Genomic DNA, 19246 nt, shown 5'->3' on the forward strand with positions numbered 1-19246 from the left:
CGGCAAGTCTTAGGCTCTGTGGTTTAACCCACAGTGCCACCCACGTCCCTAATGTAGTTGAGTCCCCAGTTAATATTAAGAGACACAAAAACCTGGACAATTTCTAATGCAGGCTAAATATTGGAAATCTAAATATGAGCAACTGCATGAACTTTTGTTGCATTTTAATGACATATTGTTGTTATTTTTATTAGATGTTTTATTATTGTGTTTTCTTTAATACAGTGGTACTTTGATTTTCAAACTTAATCCGTTCTGGAAGTCTGTTCCAAAACCAAAGTGTTCCAAAACCAAGGCTCGCTTTCCCATAGAAAGGAATGCAAAATGGATTAATCTGTTCCAGACTTTCAAAAACAACCCCTAAAACAGCAATTTTACATGAATTTTACTGTCTAACGAGACCGTTGATCCATAAAATGAAAGCAATAGACAATGTGCTGCAGTCGCACAATCGATCCATCAGTAGCGTGACTGGGTTCCACACAGTCACAAAAACAAAACAAAAAGAGCCACCAAAACGAAAGCGCAAAATAAATAGCAAAAACAGACAGACCTCAGCGTAATTCTCAAAATGGAAGTGTGGCACTCAAATTGTCAGCATTAACACTCAAAATTTTGCACGTTCGGCTTCTGAAAAAAGTTCGCAAACCGGAACACTTCCTTCTGGGTTTGCAGCGTTTGGGTTCCCAGTTGTTTAAGGACCAAGGCGTTTGAGAACCAAGGGACCACTGTAACTGTAAAGTATTTTTTTAAAGGTCTTTTAAGTTGTTCTCAGATCGACGCTGACTCTTCCCCTTCCCTCTTTTCTCGGTCTGCTCCCCCCTCTCTAAATTTTGGGGTTCCCATTCTCGTTCTCGGGGGACACAGGAGAAGCCGCTTCCCGTACCCGGATCTCAGTGCTGTAAGTGTTTGACTCGCTTGTGAATTTTAGGGAATTCGGTCTCGCTTCCCCCATGCCCTAACCAGCTCCTGTCCCTCTGTGACCTGCTGGGCTCCAGGTCCCAGCATCCTCGCTGGTGGATGCAATGGATTCTGGGAGTTGGAGTCCAACAAGACACGTTCTGCACCCCTGACTCAGGCTATATCTATGAAGGTCTTTCCATGACTCTCCATCTCTGGTTTGGAAGGTACCTCGCTTGGAGGGCTTGGCCACCAAAAAGGGGGTCACCTGGTTGGCAGAAGTCCCCCCCCTTGCTTCTCGACCCTCCCCTCTGTGTCTCCCTTATCCCCATTTGTCCCCCCTCCCTGCTATGTCTCTCTCCCACCCTGCCCCACTTTTAAGTCTCAGGAAAGTTTCGAGTCTGGGAGCAAAGTACGTATTTTTTGCACTATAGGACGCACTTTTTCCCCTCCAAAAAATGAAGGGGAAACGTGTGTGTGTCCTATAGAGTGAATGCAGGCTCCTTGGCTTCAGTGATAGCAACGCAAAACCTCCGAAGCACAGAGAGAGAGCTCCCCCCCGCGCTCCGGAGGCTTCGCGTTGCTTTTGCTGAAGCCGCCTGAAGCCCCCAGAGTGCAGGGAACTCCCGCTGAGCTCTGGGGGCTTCAGGCAGCTATCCGCAAGCCTTTGGAGCGCAGTAGGAGTTCCCGCTGCGCTCTGAAGGCTTGCGGATAGCCACCTGAGGCCTGAAGATCGAGAGGGGTCAGTGCACACCGATCCCTCTTGCTCTCCAGGCTTCGCTTCGCTGGAGAGGCGCTGCACAGTTTTCCCTCTCTGCGCAGCGCCCCTTCAGCGAAGCGGGAGGAGAAATGGAAGGGGCTCCGTTTCTCCTCCCGCTTCGCTGAAGGGGCACTGAGCAGAGAGGGAGAGAATTTTTTCCCCTGTTCTCCCCCTCCTATGGTTTGGTGCGTCCTATAGAGCGAAAAATACAGTACCTGGGCTAGGAACTGCTGTTCGGAGATCTGTTCTAGGAAAATCCTTGGGCTCGCTTGTGTTACGGAAAAATCTAGGTGCGAGGCTGCTCAGTCACCCAGCTGGTCGGGCAGCGCCCTGAGGAATAAAGGAAGGAGTCCAGCCACCAACCGGGGCAAATAGCTGTAGACCAGAGTTTATTGCACAACAGGTTCAAAGAGGAATTCTGAACCCCGAGGATGAGGTGACGAGGACTTTTAAAACTTTCCCACCATATCCCAGAATATGGTTCATACAGCATCACTGCTACATCACTGACATGTCACAAAAGGGGAGGGGTAAACATGGGACGCGGATGGCACTGTGGGTTAAACCACAGAGCCTAGGACTTGCCGATTGGAAGGTCGGCGGTTCGAATCCCCGCAATGACAGGGTGAGCTCCCATTGCTCGGTCCCTGCTCCTGCCAACCTAGCAGTTCGAAAGCATGTCAAAGTGCAAGTAGATCAATAGGTACCGCTCTGGCGGGAAGGTAAACAGCGTTTCCGTGTGCTGCTCTGGTTCACCAGAAGTGGCTTAGTCCTGCTGGCCACATGACCCGGAAGCTGTATGCCGGCTCCCTCGGCCGGTAAAGCAAGATGAGTGCCGCAACCCCAGAGTCGGCCACGACTGGACCTAATGGTCAGGGGTCCCTTTACCTTTACCTTTAGACAGGGGTTACACTAGTCTTGGCAAACATGTCCAGACAAGTCCTTGGTCCCTGTTCAGGGAAGTTTTTAATGTATGACATCTTAGTGTATTTTTGGTCTTTGTGGAAGCCGCCCAGAGTGGCTGGGGAAACCCAGCCCGATGGGCGGGGTGCAAATAATAAATTATTATTATTAAGATTAGCATAAGCAGACATGTCAGGGCAAGACCCAGGTATAAGATGACCATAGGCAAACACCTCTGAAGTCCCAACACCCAAAGTACAATAGAACTTCCTTTGCATGTCTGGACCCCTTGGCAAGTCTGGTGATGGGATTACGCTTTTCTTGGCCAATAATCAGCTCAGCAATTATCACCTCTGGCAACTTCCCAGAGTCCTTTTTCAAGGGGAAAATAGCTTTGGAATGGAGGAAACTTGCAATGGAGTTGATTTTGTATTATTTTTAAAGCTAGGTAACTTCCTTGAGCTGTGAAGTTGAAAGGGATACATTCAGGTTTTTTCGTCTTGCGAAGCAAGCCCATTGACAGTTTAGCGGATTAGCGCTATTAGCGGTCTAGTGCCTTTTAGCGATCAGCTGTTAAGCGGCTTATCAGCGGATCAGCTGTTAAGCGGCTTAGCGGCTTAGGAAAAGGGGGGGAAGTGAAAAAAAACCGCGGGGACTCGCAAGATTTTTTCGTCTTGCGAAGCAACCCCATAGGGAAATTCGTTTTGCGAAGCGCCTCCAAAACGGAAAACCCTTTCGTCTTGCGGGGCACCACTGTATATTTCTGTAACACTTGAATTACCAAACAAAGACACCAGCCGGAATAGAGGATCAAAACAGCAGCCACCAGGCCTGGTCTTTATTTTTAAGGACTGTTGCAGCAGGACTTCCACCTGTGGGAATGTTCAGGGATGCAGGAGAGGATATATTGTCTGATTATATCCTTATCCAACTTGTGTTAACAGGTTCCCCAATTTCAGCAGAGTAAAACATTCCCCTTTATTTTAAGTTTGCAACGGCAGTGTTTGCTCAGACTCGCTTAAGCCTCTATAACTTTCCCCTTATTCCCTCATAAAACAGAAGAGACGACACAGTCTTTTACAAAAGTACAAAAAGGGGTTTACTCAAATTCTGTTCACAATCAGATCCCAGAAGGCAGACTTAAGCTTAATGAAGTAACGTACATTTGGAATCTATCATATAAGAAGACAGTCCCTTTGTCCTCTCTGGGCTGGAAGCCAAGAGGGCATCTTTCACTCAGTAGATGTTGCTTGGAAGAAGATGAAGAGGAGGAAGAGAGAGAGGGCTGCTCTGCCCTGTGCTTTTATCATTACCTGCACAGGTGAGGCCACACCCACCTCTGGCCACATGTAGAGGAAGTCTGTCCCAGCCTAAAAGGAAACAGGAAGTTTACCTGCTGGCTGGACAAACATCCCTCCCCATGTCAAAACATGCTCACTCTAGGGATGTTGTACTTGACTGCTGTTGTGTTTCACATCCCACACCACCCGCCACATGGAAGAAGCAGGAAGCAGCCCAGAACAAAAGATTGCTCCCATTTTTTATCAGTTTTACAGAGATACCTGTGATAAGAATTTTAAGCCAGTGTGGTGTAGTGGTTAAGAGCAGTGGAGTCGTAATCTGGTGAACCGGGTTCGCGTCTCCGCTCCTCCACCTGCAGCTGCTGGGTGACCTTGGGCCAGTAACACTTCTCTGAAGTCTCTCAGCCCCACTCACCTCACAGAGTTTTGTTGTGGGGGAGGAAGGGAAAGGAGAATGTGAGCCGCTTTGAGACTCCTTTGGGTAGTGATAAAGCGGGATATCAAATCCAAACTCTTCTTCTTCTTTTAAGGTACTTAGATATATTATAAACGTTCATAAATGTACCAACCAAGCACGTACATAGATCAACACAGGAAGACCGACCTGAAACCATTTGACTCCCAAATGTTTTCTCTGCGAGGAGGGAGGGAGGTGAGGGAACCTTCCCATTGTCTCAGGAATTGGGTAATCACCATCTCAAAGGAATGGGCAGACTACCAGGAAAGACAATCAGATAAGGCCTTATCAGATAACCTGCCAGACAGGAGATAAACAACGCAATCAGATTTCTGTTGTAGACCGCCTTTCTGTTTCCTAGATATGTTGCTTGTATAATGCCCTCAAGGAAGGATTTAAATTCTTCTGGAATGGTCCAGTTCCTTCCTTTTGGGGCTGAAAAGTTACTGGCTTTATTTAGACTTGGCCTGTCTCTTAAAGGGACACGTCTTCTTGGTCTTCTTTTTTTTTTTTCATAGGCAACTGGAATTATTTTGGCTGGGGAGATCAACAAAGTAAGTATATGACCACTTCTAGACCTCTGTACCCCCAATTTCTACTCATTTCGCTATGTAGGCCTTTTCAAACACAGCCACTCTGGGCGGCTCCCAACAGAATATTCAAAACATCAAACATTAAAAAACTTCCCTAAACAGGGCTGCCTTCAGACGTCTTCTAAAAGTCAGATAGTTGTTTATTTCCTTCATTGGCTCCCAGGACGTTTCCGAGCACAATTCAAAGGGTTGGTGCTGACCTTGAAAGCCCTAAACGGCTCAGTAGACCTGAAGGAGCGTCTCCACCCCGGACACCGGGGTCCACCTCCCGAGGGCCTTCTGGGGGTTCCCTCCCTGTGAGAACTGAGGCTACAGAGAACCAGGCAGAGGGCCTTCACGGTGGCGGCGCCCGCCCTGTGGAATGCCCTCCCATCAGATGTCAAGGAGATAAAGAACTACCTGACTTTTAGAAGACGTCTGAAGGAAGTCCTGTTTAGGGAAGTTTTTAATGTTTGATGTTTTTAATATTCTGTGGGGAGCCACCCAGAGTGGCTGGGGAAACCCGGCCAGATGGGCAGGGTATAAATATTATTATATTATTATTATTAAGCAGATTGCAGATCGAGTTTTACCTCCCCAGAGCAGTGTGGGTTCGCCTTCCCCCATAATCAGGAAACTCCAGTTCCTTCTCATGTCTTATCTCCCTGTGACCCATCTTCCTCTCACTTCTCCATCCTCCTAGTAGCTAAAACGCAGGGCGCTCGTCCCCTGCCATGGGTGGCACAAACAAATTTGTGGACCAGCATTGCAGGGGGGTTGGACTAGACGCCCTTCGGGTCCCTTCCAACTTTTGCTTTCGGGCGAAAAGGCCTCCAGTTCTCTGGGTTTCCCCATCGCTCCGTCCACCTCTCTCAGTGTCCTCCCTCGTTCTCTTCTGCCATCGACCAGTACCGTTGTTCTCCCCGAATCACATCCCGCCCCCCAGTCGAGACGTTTCCCCCCCTTCCTGAATCCTGACCTTCCCCTCTCTAATGTCCCCAAGAAAACAAACAAACAAGGAAAGACAAATATGCAAAGGTGTGCGTTTGCACGCACCTTAGATGTCCAGGCCTGAACATAATGATGGCCACCCCTTGATATGAGAACGGGCCTTTTCCTAACTTGCGAAATTGGGTGCTCCTCCTCCTTTCCAGAGGGATGCAGGTAGTGCTGAGGGTTAAACCACGGAGCCTAGGACTTGCCGATCAGAAGGTCGGCGGTTCGAATCCCCGCAATGACGGGGTGAGCTCCCGTTGCTCGGTCCCTGCTCCTGCCCACCTAGCAGTTCGAAAGCACGTCAAAGTGCAAGTAGATAAATAGGCACCACTCCGGCGGGAAGGTAAACGGCATTTCCATGTGCTGCTCTGGTTCGCCAGAAGTGGCTTAGTCCTGCTGGCCACATGACCCGGAAGCTGTACGCCGGCTCCCTCAGCCTGTAAAGTGAGATGAGCGCCGCAATCCCAGAGTGGGCCACGAGTGGACCTAATGGTCAGTTGTCCCTTTACCTTTACCTTCTTCTCCAGATGATGACCCAGACAGCACCATGGATGACCGCGACAGCGACTACCGCAGCGAGACCAGCAACAGCATCCCGCCTCCTTTTTACACCACCTCCCAACCCAACGCTTCGGTCCACCAATACCCCATGAGGCACCCGCAGAGAGCAGCCCGGGACTCTTACGCCGATTCCATGCAGAGCTACGACATGGACTACTCTGACCATCGCCCCATGAGGTAGACTGGACAGAAGCTGGGGACCTTGCTGGGGAAAGGCGCGAGAAGCCTCCATGGGGCAGTGGTGGGGTGGGGCGGGCCTGATCCCAGCTGTGGGGAGCTTTGGCCAGAAGCGGGCACCAGGTTGTTGGAAGGGAAAGGTTGGACTAGATCGGACCAAAGGTTGATCAAGCCCAGGGCTCTGTTTTAGGATGCAGGTAGATGGGCCCCGCCACCAGAACGGAACCAAGCCTACGAAGAATGCTGCTATTTCTTCTTCTATGGCGATTCTTCCTCTTCCTCTTCCTCTTTTTCCTCCTCCTCCTCCTCCTCCTCTTCTTCTTCTTCTTCGGCGATCCCTCGTAGCCGAGTAAGATTGTCTTCCATAAACAAGGTTTTAACAGTGAGTCCATAAGTGACTGTGGAGTCCATAAGTGACAGTGGGGACATAAGTTTGCGGGCAGGAGTAGATCCCGGTGAGGGTTTGCCAAGCACGTCTTCCTCTTAGCACATTTCTCCCTTGCATCCTGAGTTCGAGTGTCTTCAAAGCCTACTGGAAGGATTTTATTTTATTTTGTTTCAACTACGGCAGACCAGCACAGGTACCTACCTGTAACTTCAAAGCCCATGACACCTTAAAAACGTAAAGGGACCCCTGACCATTAGGTCCAGTTGTGACCAACTCTGGGGTTGCGGCGCTCATCTCGCTTTACTGGCCGAGGGAGCCGGCGTACAGCTTCCAGAAGCTGGACTGAGCCGCTTCTGGCGAACCAGAGCAGCACACGGAAACACCGTTTACCTTCCCACCAGAGCGGCACCTATTTATCTACTTGCACTTTGACGTGCTTTCGAACTGCTAGGTGGGCAGGAGCAGGGCCCGAGCAACGGGAGCTCACCCCGTCATTGCGGGGATTTGAACTGCCGACCTTCTGATCGGCAAGTCCTAGGCTCTGTGGTTTAACCCATGACACCTTAAGCCCATAATAAAAAGGTAAAGGTACCCCAGACCGTCATGAGAGATAAAAGGAAATCCTTCTCTACGCGGAACAGAGTTCACCTGCGGAACTCACCGCCACAGGAAAAGGCCATCGTTGGCTTTTTGCCATGGTGCTGATCCCTCCGCTGTTGGAAGGGAGTAAATGCCCCCCGAATATCGCAAGTGGAGACGGTGGGCTGCCATTCTCAGCACCTGCTTGTGGCCCCTGGTTGGGCACCATGAGACTAGATTGGCCTTTGCAGGTTCTTTTCTGAGCTTCTTATAAGGCGACCCATGGCTACGAGTTCTGATGGCTGCGTAGGGTTCCCAGTAGTTGACCCACGGTTACGAGTTTCTGGGAACCACAAGTTTAGATCGGATCATACAGGTTCAAAATTCCATTGGCCACCAGAACCCTGGGCTGGATAAATCTATGGTCCAATCGCAGTGGGGTCTCTTCCAACAGCCTTATGTCCAGGCACATTTCGTCATGATTTTAGGGGTGGGTTAGATCTGAAGATCCTTTGGGTCGCTTCCTATGACGCTAAGACTATTGGGGGGGTGTTGGGGTTTTGGGGGGGGGAACTGTGGTTCACGTATAAGCTCAGCACCCTCCATCCCTCAAAACGTCACCAAACCAACCTCGCAAGCGCGCAACTGCCAACTCTACCATTCTGCGATTCTATTGACCGCCTGAGATTCCTGCCGTGTGGCGGGTTGGACTAGATGACCCCAGGGTCCCTCTCCAAGTCGATGAATGTGTGTGCCTTTCCCTTTGCCTCTTCCCTCTCCCCTCACCCTCTGGTAGCAGAAATGGTCTTTGAACGTGACGGGGAAGCTGGTCTTGTCTCTCTCTCTGACTTGTCAAATGCTGACCCTCTTCCTCTCCCCCTTCCCCAATCCTCCGGCAGACGCTACGGTAGCGTAGACTCTGCCGCAAACGGACACAGCGACGCTGAGTCTGCTTCCGGCTCGAGCAGACACACGAGTCGCCAGCCCTCGCTCGAGAGCAGGCACACCTTAGACCTATCGGATAGGTGGGTCTCTCTGTCTCTCTCTATCTCTGTGTCTCTTGAAGTGTGCCTTTATTATTATTATTATTATTATTTTCGCAGAGTAACGTGGTTCTTTGGCATTCTGCACCCTGGGTTAGGCTGGTAGCATCCTTCCAGCTGTGGCCGACTCGACCCACCTCTGGGGAAGGGAGTTGTGAGTTGGGGGGTTGGGTGGAGATGGTCAAAAGTGCCTGGTGAGGAACAGTTGAAGGAGCCCGGGGGTGTTTAGCTTGGGAAAGAGGAGATGGGAAAGAGCCATCTTCAAAATTCTCTGCCCCATGAAAGATGGAGCAAGCTGGTTTCCTCCTGCTCCGGGACGGTAGGACTCGAACCCGTGGCTTCGAGCAATGAGGAAGGAGATGGAGATGAAAACATCAGGAGGAACTTTCCAACAGCAAGAGACATACAGCAGTGAGAGATGGAAGGGGAATTTCCTTCCTTGGAGTTTTTTTAAACAGAGGGTGGATGGTCAGGGATGCTTTAGCTGAAATTCTTGTATTTTGAGGGGGTTGTAGGAGATGAGTTTTTCCTGTGCTACGAAGCCTAGGGACTTGTTTCCGCTTTGGAAACAGAACTTTCCCCTTTTTAAAAGGGAAATTGCCTTATTCCGAATAGGATTCCTCGCAAGATGTAGTTGACAGCTATGCCTGTCCGGAACTCCAAAACCCCGGGGAGAAATTGGGCCGGAGAGAATTTCAACATCTTCCCCAACTTTCTCTCTCTGCCTCGCCGTCCCCAAGGGAGCTTGTCCGTTTCCAAAAACCCCAAAGTCCCTGGAGGTATCTTTGGGGTGGGCACCCTAAGCCCCCACCCATGCCAGAGCTGGAGGCGTGGTTTCGGTCTAATCCAGGAGTGTTCCCCACCGTATCCTGTCTGCATGTGCTTTTCCGTAGAACTCTGCGCTTGCTCAGAGGTGTTCTGGTGGTGACTGGTAGCTGTCGTGGGGGTTGCCGAAGGCCTTTCGTCTTCCACCCACCGTGAATCGTTGTGGCCCCTCCCCCCCCCCCGCCTTCTGTGTGCTTCCCAGCCCTGATCTCTATGTTTCTTCTGCAATAAGATGTGTCCAGAAGCGATTTCGAAAAGGAATTTGTGAATCAGAAATGAAATGCCATATTTTTCGCTCTATAAGACGCACCAGACCACAAGACGCACCTAGTTTTTGGAAGAGGAAAACAAGAAAAAATATATTCTGAATCTCAGATGCCAGAACAGCAAGAGGGATCGCTGCGCAGCGAAAGCAGCAATCCCTCTTGCTGTTCTGGCTTCTGGGATAGCTGCGCAGCCTGCATTCGCTCCATAAGACGCACACACATTTCCCCTTACTTTTCAGGAGGGGGAAAGTGAGTCTTATAGAGCAAAAAATACGGTAGTTCGGCTCAGTCCCTCCCGCTATGTCCTGAGGCGGTCGGATGAATTACGCCACTTCAGAACAGGTATAGGAACCAACTCCTAAGGCCTGAGGGGTCTTCACCCCCACAAAATTAAATATTTGAGAGGGCTAGCCCCTCTTAAAGTTGATGGGCATTGCCATTCAAATGGTGTAGTGTGATCGATTTCAGAGCAAGACTTACTTGCCCCCCAATATTTTTATTCAAGTTGGCCCCCCGTGAGAACGAGGGTGTGTGTTAAAAATGGAGCGAGCACCTTTTTTCCTTGACACGTATAATCGTAGCTGTCAACATTTCCCATTTTCTAAAGGGAAATCCCCTTATTCCGAATAGGATCCCTCGCAAGAAAAGGGGAAAGTTGACAGCTATGATATAATAATAATAATAATAATAATAATAATAGGACAGGGCGGTGTTTGTGGTCCCGTGGCTCTGTGTTCCCTGGCTGCTGTCTCTTAATGTGTGTGTGTGTGTGTGTGTGTGTGTGTGTGTGATTCATCGCTGGTAATGGCTTGGGTGGGGGGGAGAGATCTGTGGGGCCAGAAGGAGTTGGAGGAGGTGGCTACAGGGAATGGGGTTTGGGAGGCAATGGGGAGAGGCGGGAAGCAGGTCTGGCCATTTGAGACGTCCAACGGCAGCAAAACAGCCCACGGAGGGCATTCCACAGGGTGGGCGCCACCACCGAGAAGGCCCTCTGCCTGGTTCCCTGTAACCTCACTTCTCGCAGGGAGGGAACCGCCAGAAGGCCCTCAGAGCTGGACCTCAGATGATGGGAATCTGGCAGCTCCATCCCCACATCCCGACCTTACGTTGGGGTGCTCCCCTCTTATAACAGCGGACCCATTCCTCACAGATGCTCACAAGCGTGTTAACTGGGCCTCTGAAATCTCCACAGACACCCAAATTTATTCTGGGAGCATGTGTTGATTTTTATAACCCTGGTCGTTTGGGGTAGCCTTGTTTAGACAAGAGGCTTAGAAACCTGAGGCAATTTTAATCTGCGTTAGTATTTTAACTTCCGTGTGTTTTAAAGCACAGTGGTGCCTTGGTTCTCAAACGCCTTTGGTACTCAAACAACTTGGAACCCAAACACTGAAAACCCAGAAGTTAAGTGTTCCAGTTTGCGAACTCTTCTCGGAAGCCGAACGTGTTCCGTTTTGAGTGTCACGCTTCCGAATTAGTGTGGCACTGAGGTCCGTCTGTTTTTGCTTTCTATTTTGCGTTTTTGTGGCTTTTTTGGTTTTTGTGACTGTGTGGAACCCAGTTCAGCTATTGACGATTTGATTGTGTGACTGCAGTACATTGTTTATTGCTTTCATTTCATGGATCGATGGCTAAAATGAGCGAAAAAGTCAGAAGTCAGGAAGACCAAAATGTTAACAAGGAATCGGGGGAAATTATAACTTAAAGATCTATGTAAACAGTTAAAGTTTTTAGTAGGATTGGAATAGCACTTGTAGTTTAAAGCTGATTCTGAACATAATGGAAGAAGTAATAGGTTTATTATTAAACAATTATTATTAAACGATAAGATTATTAAACGGTTCTTATTAAATGATAGCATTATCGTAAAAGATGCGGGAGGAAAGGATTAATAATAGGACCCACATAGTGGAGGACGCAAGTCCAGAAGATTCCTTCGAATCTTGTTTTTACCATTTATGTCTGATATACAGCCATACCTTAGATCCCAAACGCCTTGCAAGTCGAACGTTTTGGCTCCTGAACGCTGCAAACCCAGAAGTGATTGTTCAGGTTTGTGAATTTGCTTTGGAACCCGAACGTCGTCCGCGGCTTCCGATTGGCTGCGGGAGCTTCCTGCAGCCAATCGGAAGCCACCCTTTGGTTTAAAACATTTTGGAAGTCGGACGGACTTCCAGAATGGTTCCTGTTCGACTTCCAAGGTTCCCGCTGTATCTCTGTCAAATTTTAAGTTGAACAATCAAACACCGTGTTTTTCGCTCTATAAGACGCACCAGACCACAAGACGCACCTAGTTTTTGGAGGAGGAAAACAAGAAAAAAAAATATTCTGAATCTCAGAAACCAGAAGAGCAAGAGGGATCGCTGCGCAGTGAAAGCAGTGATCCCTCTTGCTGTTCTGGCTTCTGGGATAGCTGCACAGCCTGCATTCGCTCCATAAGACACATTTCCCCTTACTTTTTAGGAGGGAAAAAGTGAGTCTAATAGAGCAAAAAATACAGTAAATTTGAAAATAAAAGAATAACCCTAATGTCCATATGCCCCTCCGGAACGTAGGAGGCTGCCCTAGAGCAAATCAGACAGCTGGGTCCGTCTAGCTAATGTAGCCTGCACTGACTGGCAGCATCTCTCTCTCTCCCAATGCTATCCGGGGAGGAAAGGGGTCTGAATGTGGGGTTTTCTGCTTGCGAGGCCGTTCCCTTGCTAAGCCTCTCTGTCTGTCTCTCCCCGCTTGCTTTCTCTAACCCCGACGCACCATTGCAGCCCCACGGGGAGCAGCCGCTACGCCTCGTCGGCGGAGCTGAGCCAGGGCAGCTCTCAGCTGAGCGACGACTTCGACCCCGACGACATCAGCCTGGACGAGCGGGACGGGGACTCGTACCACTCCTGCCACAGCTCGGTCAGCTACCACAAGGACTCGCCGCGCTGGGACGAGGACGAAGACGACCTCTACCTGGACGAGGATGAGTTCAACGAGGAATACAGCGACAACGAAGAGTACTACCCCGAGGACAAGGTGGGGGAACTTGAACCCGAGACCTACCCCGGGGAGGCCTACCCGCAGCAAGAGCAGCAGCAGCAGCAGAAGGGCCAGCTGCCGCTGCCTCAGCCGCCGCAAGGCGCGCCATCCCAGCAGAAGCCACTACAGGCACAGCAGCAGCAGCAACAGCCACTACAAGCACAGCAGCAGCAGCAACAACAGAAGCCACTACAGGCGCAGCAGCAACAACAGCAGAAGCCACTACAGGCGCAGCAGCAGCAACAGCAGCAGAAGCCACCACAGGCACAGCAGCAGCAACAGCAGAAGCCACTACAGGCACAGCAGCAGCAACAACAGCAGAAGCCACTACAGGCGCAGCAGCAGCAAGCGCAGAAGCCACTACAGGTGCAGCAGCAGCAGAAGCCACTACAGGCACAGCAGCAGCAACAGCAGAAGCCACTACAGGCACAGCAGCAACAGCAACAGCAGAAGCCACTACAGGCACAGCAGCAGCAACAACAGCAGAAGCCACAACAAGCACAGCAGCAGCAAAAAGCAGAGCAGCAGCCGCCGGCACAATCGGTGCAGCCGCCGCAGCCGCCGCAACAGCAGCGGAAGGTGCCGGAAGAGACGGCAGAAGAGCTTCTGGCAGGCCAGCAGAAAGAGGCGCCGACGGAAGAGGCCCCCACCCCGGAGGAAGCCCCCCAGGAGGAAGAACCCCCCAAGGAAGAGGAGAGGTAAGAGACGCGGGTGGAAAAGGGCGGGGAGTTTTGTGGTGGCTGGAAACGGCTCGCTAGAGCATGGGTAGGCAAACTGAGGCCCGGGGGCCGGATACGGCCCAATCCAGGGGCCGGATCAGAAGGTCGGTGGTTCAAATCCCTGCGACAGGGTGAGCTCCTGTTCTTTGGTCCTAGCTCCTGCCAACCTAGCAGTTTGAAAGCACGTCAAAGTGCAAGTAGATAAATAGGTACCGCTCCGGCGGGAAGGTAAACGGCGTTTCCGTGCGCTGCTCTGGTTCGCCAGAAGCGGCTTAGTCCTGCTGGCCACATGACCCGGAAGCTGTACGCCGGCTCCCTCAGCCAATAAAACGAGATGAGCGTGCAACCCCAGAGTCGGCCACGACTGGACCTAATGGTCAGGGGTCCCTTTACCTTTACCTGGGAGAGTCCAAATGGCTTCCGGATTGGTCCCCTGTACTATTTCAGACACGTGGTTTATATAGCTACGTATGTGTTTGCCTTGTACATTTAGGAACATCAGAATTTATATTTGAGACCTTAGAATTCTTATAACACGGACATTACTGAGATTTAATAGCTGGAATTGATGTCCGGCGGAGAATTTCCACTTTGTCCTGGATCTTAGACAAGTCAGTGGAAAATTCTTGGGGTATTTTGCTGCTCAACAACTTTGGGGTTTGCCGTAAGAAAGCCCGACAACTTTCGGGGTGTCCTGGTTTTTACTTTTTGAAATACTGCAACCTTATCCCTACTGGTTAATACCGATACCTGCAAATAAAATCGAATGCGTGGAACTCATAAACTGCACATCAGGGGAAAGGGGATCAGGGGCCACATGAACTTCTGGGGAACTTTCGGGGGGGGCACATGCGAGTGGTGGGCGGGGCCAGAAGCAAAAGTGGGCGGGGCTTGGTTTTGACACGGTTATATATCATTCAGCGAGTTGCCTCTGTTCCTTTCGGCTGCAGGGAGAAGGTCGAGGCAGAACCAGTGGACCCGAAAGCCCGAGCAAAGGCGAATTGGCTGAGGGCCTTCAACAAAGTATGCATGCAACTTCAGGAGGTAAGTGTGTCCGGTCACTCTCCCTCGTCGCCCGTATTCAAATGCAGTCGATTTAGGCTCCTCCCCCTGGCCGTGAAGCCCCGCCTCCTTTCCCAACTGCACCAAACTCCCTCGCGTCATAGGCGCGTCCAAAATTCTCTGCAGATTCGAGAGTTCTTTTTTTAAAAAAAGATTTATTCGTTTGCTTTTTTCGGATTGCAATTTTACAGCCATATATCGAATGCGGGACATAAAAACACAACTTCAAGGAATCTCCTTGACTCCTCCCCTTTGTGGGTCCTATTATAAACCATTTCCTCCAGACGATCCAAATCTTTTACACCTCCAGATTTGAGAGTTCCTACTTGAGCTGTTTTCGCTTACAGAAATGGGAGGCAGTGCGCTGGGAATTTAATTCTCTGATATTCTGCAAATCTGCGCCCGCCTGCTTAATTTTCTGAATTAAATACCGTATTTTCCCCTCTATTAGACTCACTTTTCCCCTCCTAAAAAGCAAGGGGAAATGTGTGTGCGTCTTATGGAGCGAGTGCAGGCTGCGCAGCTATCCCAGAAGCCAGAACAGCAAGAGAGATCGCTGCTTTCACTGCGCAGCGATCCCTCTTGCTGTTCTGGCTTCTGGGATTCAGAATATTTGTTTTTCTTGTTTTCCTCCTCCAAAAACTAGGTGCGCCTTGTGGTCTGGTGCGTCTTATAGAGCGAAAAATACAGTGAATTAAAACCTGAGAACGGGATGCTGGGATAGAAGAGCCATTGGTCTCATCAGGCAGGCTCTTACGATGTTCTTAGTCTTGCGTGTGGTGCAGTCCGGGACAGCTTTAGATTCCTTTTGTTCACCCCGAGGGCTGCGTTGCCTTCTGAGTGACCTTCCAAGGCAGGGAGGTCAACAGTAGGGGGCGCCAGAGCCAATGAGAGGCACAGCCAACCACCCATCCTTCCTGTTGGGTTCTGGAAAGGCAACGGTGAGACTAAGGAAGAGAAGGAAACTCCTAGAGCCAGGCTCGCCCTCTGGCCTTGCTCGTATGTAAGGAGGCAAGCAGGTTGTGGAGCAAACCATTGTGTCCGCAACGAAAGCATTGCGTTGACTGGACTTGACCCATCTGACATGATTCCTCATAGCAGTCCCACCTGATCGCCACAGTGGGAATGTTCAGAGTGGCAGGAGAGGATATATTGTTTATTCATATCCTTCCTAACTTGCCCTTGCAAGTTCCTTTACTGAGCAGAGTTACATCCCCCTTTTTACACGCACAGCAGAGAGCTGGTCGCAGGCTCGTGTGAGCCTCTCACTATTATACAATTCAGTCACAGGTTTACTCACACGTTCAGTTCACAGATGGATCCCTGAAGGCAGACTTAGTTACAAAGTATATACATGTGGATCTACCCCATATGGGGGGATACGTTCCTCTTTTACATGCACAGCAGATGGCTGGTCGCAGGCTCGTGTGAGCCTCTCACTATTGTACAATTCAGTCTGTCTCAGATTGAATTGTTCGTTCCTAGTAAGTTCCCTTGAATCCCTCTTAAAAGAATAAAGGCGCCACAATCTTCTTCAAAGTCAATGCAAGAACTTTACTCACATCAGTTCACAGTTGGATTCCCGAAGGCAGACTTAGTTACAAATATGTACATGTGGATCTACTCCATATGGGGGAATAATTTCAGTGCTTCTGCTAGCTGAGAGCTAGCAGAGCAGTCCTAGCTGAAAGCTGGTCAAACGAAGAAGGAAGTCAAAAAGAGAGAGAGTGCTGTGTGACTCGTCCTTTTGTTACCTGGACAGGTGAGGTCACGCCCACCTTCTGGCACATGCAAAAGGAAGGATGCTCCAGCCAGGAGGAACAGGAAGTTTCGACTGGCTGGACCAGACATTCCCTGGCGTGTCTTCTCTAGCAATACAAGGAATGTTGTACTTGACTGCTCCCAGTGGATTACATCCCACACAGGTGGGGGCTAGCGGAGGGCAGACTGAGGTTGTGGGGTAAAGGTATCCCAGACCAGTAGATCCAGTCGTGGCCGACTCTGGGGTTGTGGCGCTCATCTCGCTTTACTGCCGGCGTACAGCTTCCGGGTCATGTGGCCAGCAGGACTAAGCCGCTTCTGGCGAACCAGAGCAGTGCACAAAAACGCCGTTTACCTTCCTGCCGGAGCGGTACCTATTTATCTACTTGCACTTTGACGTGCTTTCAAACTGCTAGGTTGGCAGGAGCAGGGACCGAGCAACGGGAGCTCACCCTGTCGCGGGGATTCGAACCGCCGACCTTCCGATCGGCAAGCTCTAGGCTCTGCGGTTTAGACCACAGCGCCACCCATGTCCCTGGGGAGGTTGGGGTAGCATGCCCCCAATTTATCTTAAGGGACCACCCTGCGCTGCACTCACATCTCCATTCCATGTCTCACCAGAGTGTCTATATTTAAGTTTGTACCTTCCTCCCATCCCTCTTTGGTCCTCTTCACCAGTTTGTTGAGTTCTGACCGTACCTATAATTTTTGTTTTGTTTTGTTTTGCTTGTAGACTCCACCCGCCATCTTTTTCTTCTTCATTTTCTTTTGGCCCCAAAGCTGCCCCCACTTGGGGGCACCCTCACTTTTCAGTTTGCTCAGAGCCACCGCCATCTTTGTGTCTCCGTCGCTCTCGGTCTCCCACTGGGATTGCAGGTAAGAGTTTCCTCAAGTGCCGCCAGAAGTCCTCTGAAAATCTCCCCAAAACAGCTTCCGACATGTATCCAGCGCCATGAGGACTAGAAACCTAGGTTGCGTTGTTGTAAATAAAAAAAATTGCCCTCTTCCCTTATGGGGTATCCAAGAGCCCATATAGAGTCCTTACATAGGTTCCCTATTGGTAGGAGAAGATAACAGAGGCCAACCAGAGAATATTGAGAAGCAAAGCAGCTAGTAAGCCTGATCTTTATTGATCTGTTGCAACAGGGTGCTCCCCTCACCCGCAGGAGAGAGGGGGGTCCCAGAAAAATGGCATGCAAGGCCTTTTGAAATTGCCACCCTGTAGATCAAGACCACCCCCAGAAACATCATACATACATCACAGAAGGGGTGTAACCTAAGACCAACCCTTAGATACATCACACCTACATCACAGAAAAGGCGGTCTACAACAGAAATTTGAAGGTTGTTTTTCTCCTGTCGTTGTTTATCTCCTGTCTGGCTGGTTACTTGATTGGATTGCCTGGGGAGCCTGGCCAGTCTTTTGTAGTGATAAATACTTAGTTCCTGGACCAGGTCACAGGCTCACACCCTCTTCAAACACAGACATACCCTTAAGACAGGATTTGTGAAGGAAAAGACAACGGGGAGGCTTCCCACTTTGACCTTGCAGAGAAAACATTTGCTCAGTTTAGGAATCAAAATGGCTTCAGGTTGGTCTTCCTGTGGTGATCTATGTACGTGCAGTTATGAACATTACCATATATCTAAGACCTCAAAGTTCCTATCACAGCGTGTAGGGTAGAGGCCATCACTCCTTGTTAGAGCATCTTTTCCCAGTGTGCCAAGTCCCACGTTCGGTCCCTGGCACCTTATAAAATGCTCCAGAATGAGGCCCCCATCTGTGTGGACAAAACCAAGCTAGATGTTCTTCATGAATGGAGCCAATGTTGTAGGCCAGGGGTGGGGAAGTAGCGACCCTCTAGATCGGAGGTTCCCAAACTTATTTGACCAGAGGGGTGCATGTTCTGGTTATCTCCCTCTTGGACTAATGCCATGCACTCTACGTGGGGCTGCCTTTGAAGTGGAGCCGGAAACTGCAATTAATCCAGAATGTGGCAGCCAGACTGGGGACTGGGAGTGGCCACCGAGACCATATCGTCCTGAAAGACCTACATTGGCTCCCAGGACTCTTCCAAACACAATTGAAAGGGTTGGTGCTGACCTTGCAAGCCCTAAATGGCCCAGTAGACCTGAAGGAGCATCTCCACCCCCATTGTTCAGCCCGGACACTGAGGTCCAGCGCCGAGGGTCTTCTGGCGGTTCCCTCCCTGCGAGAAGTCAAGTTACAGGGAACCAGGCAGAACACCTTCTCGGTGGTGGCGCCCGCCCTGTGGAACACCCTCCCTTCAGATGTCAAGGAAATAAACAACTATCTAACTTTTAGAAGACATCTGAAGGCAGCCCTGTTTAGGAATGAACTCTGGTGGGGGGAGCGCGCGCGGTGAAATGTCTCCTAGGATCAAGACCCTACCAGAGAGAATAACTGTACGTTTCCGAGCACAATTCAAAGTGTTGGTGCTGACCTTAAAGCCCTAAACGGCATCGGTCCAGTATATCTGAAGGAGCGTCTCCTCCCCCATCGTTCTGCCCGGACACTGAGGTCCAGCTCTGAGGGCCTTCTGGCGGTTCCCTCACTGCGAGAGGCCAAGTTACAGGGAACCAGGCAGAGGGCCTTCTCGGTGGTGGCGCCCGCCCTGTGGAACGCCCTCCCATCAGATGTCAAAGCGATAAACATCTACCTGACATTCAGAAGACATCTGAAGGCAGCCCTGTTCAGGGAAGTTTTTAATTTGTGACATTTTAGTGTATCTTTCATCTTTGTTGGAAGCCGCCCAGAGTGGCTGGGGAGACCCAGCCAGATGGGTGGGGTACAAATAATAAATTATTATTATTATTATTATTATTATTATTATTATTATTATTATTAACTGATCCTTTCTATTTCACAGGCTCGGGGTGAAGGATCTGGAGAATCGAAATCCCTGTGGTTTAAAGGCGGGTGAGTTGCTGTCTCTG

General features: G+C 50.2%; 1 protein-coding gene across 1 annotated transcript in view; it reads left to right on the forward strand.

The window, feature by feature from the left end:
• LOC310835536 (protein unc-13 homolog A) overlaps positions 1-19246 on the forward strand; it is a 124429-nt gene that overhangs the window by 23306 nt on the left and 81877 nt on the right. Inside the window, exons 7-13 of the mRNA XM_083720215.1 lie at positions 868-901; positions 4840-4875; positions 6417-6627; positions 8494-8619; positions 12491-13444; positions 14416-14509; positions 19180-19229. Of these exons, the coding sequence (XP_083576341.1) occupies positions 868-901; positions 4840-4875; positions 6417-6627; positions 8494-8619; positions 12491-13444; positions 14416-14509; positions 19180-19229 (1505 nt within the window). The remainder of the gene's footprint in view (positions 1-867; positions 902-4839; positions 4876-6416; positions 6628-8493; positions 8620-12490; positions 13445-14415; positions 14510-19179; positions 19230-19246) is intronic.

This window comes from Podarcis gaigeae (genome assembly GCF_964106915.1).
Source record: "Podarcis gaigeae genome assembly, chromosome: 18".
NCBI lineage: Eukaryota > Metazoa > Chordata > Lepidosauria > Squamata > Lacertidae > Podarcis > Podarcis gaigeae.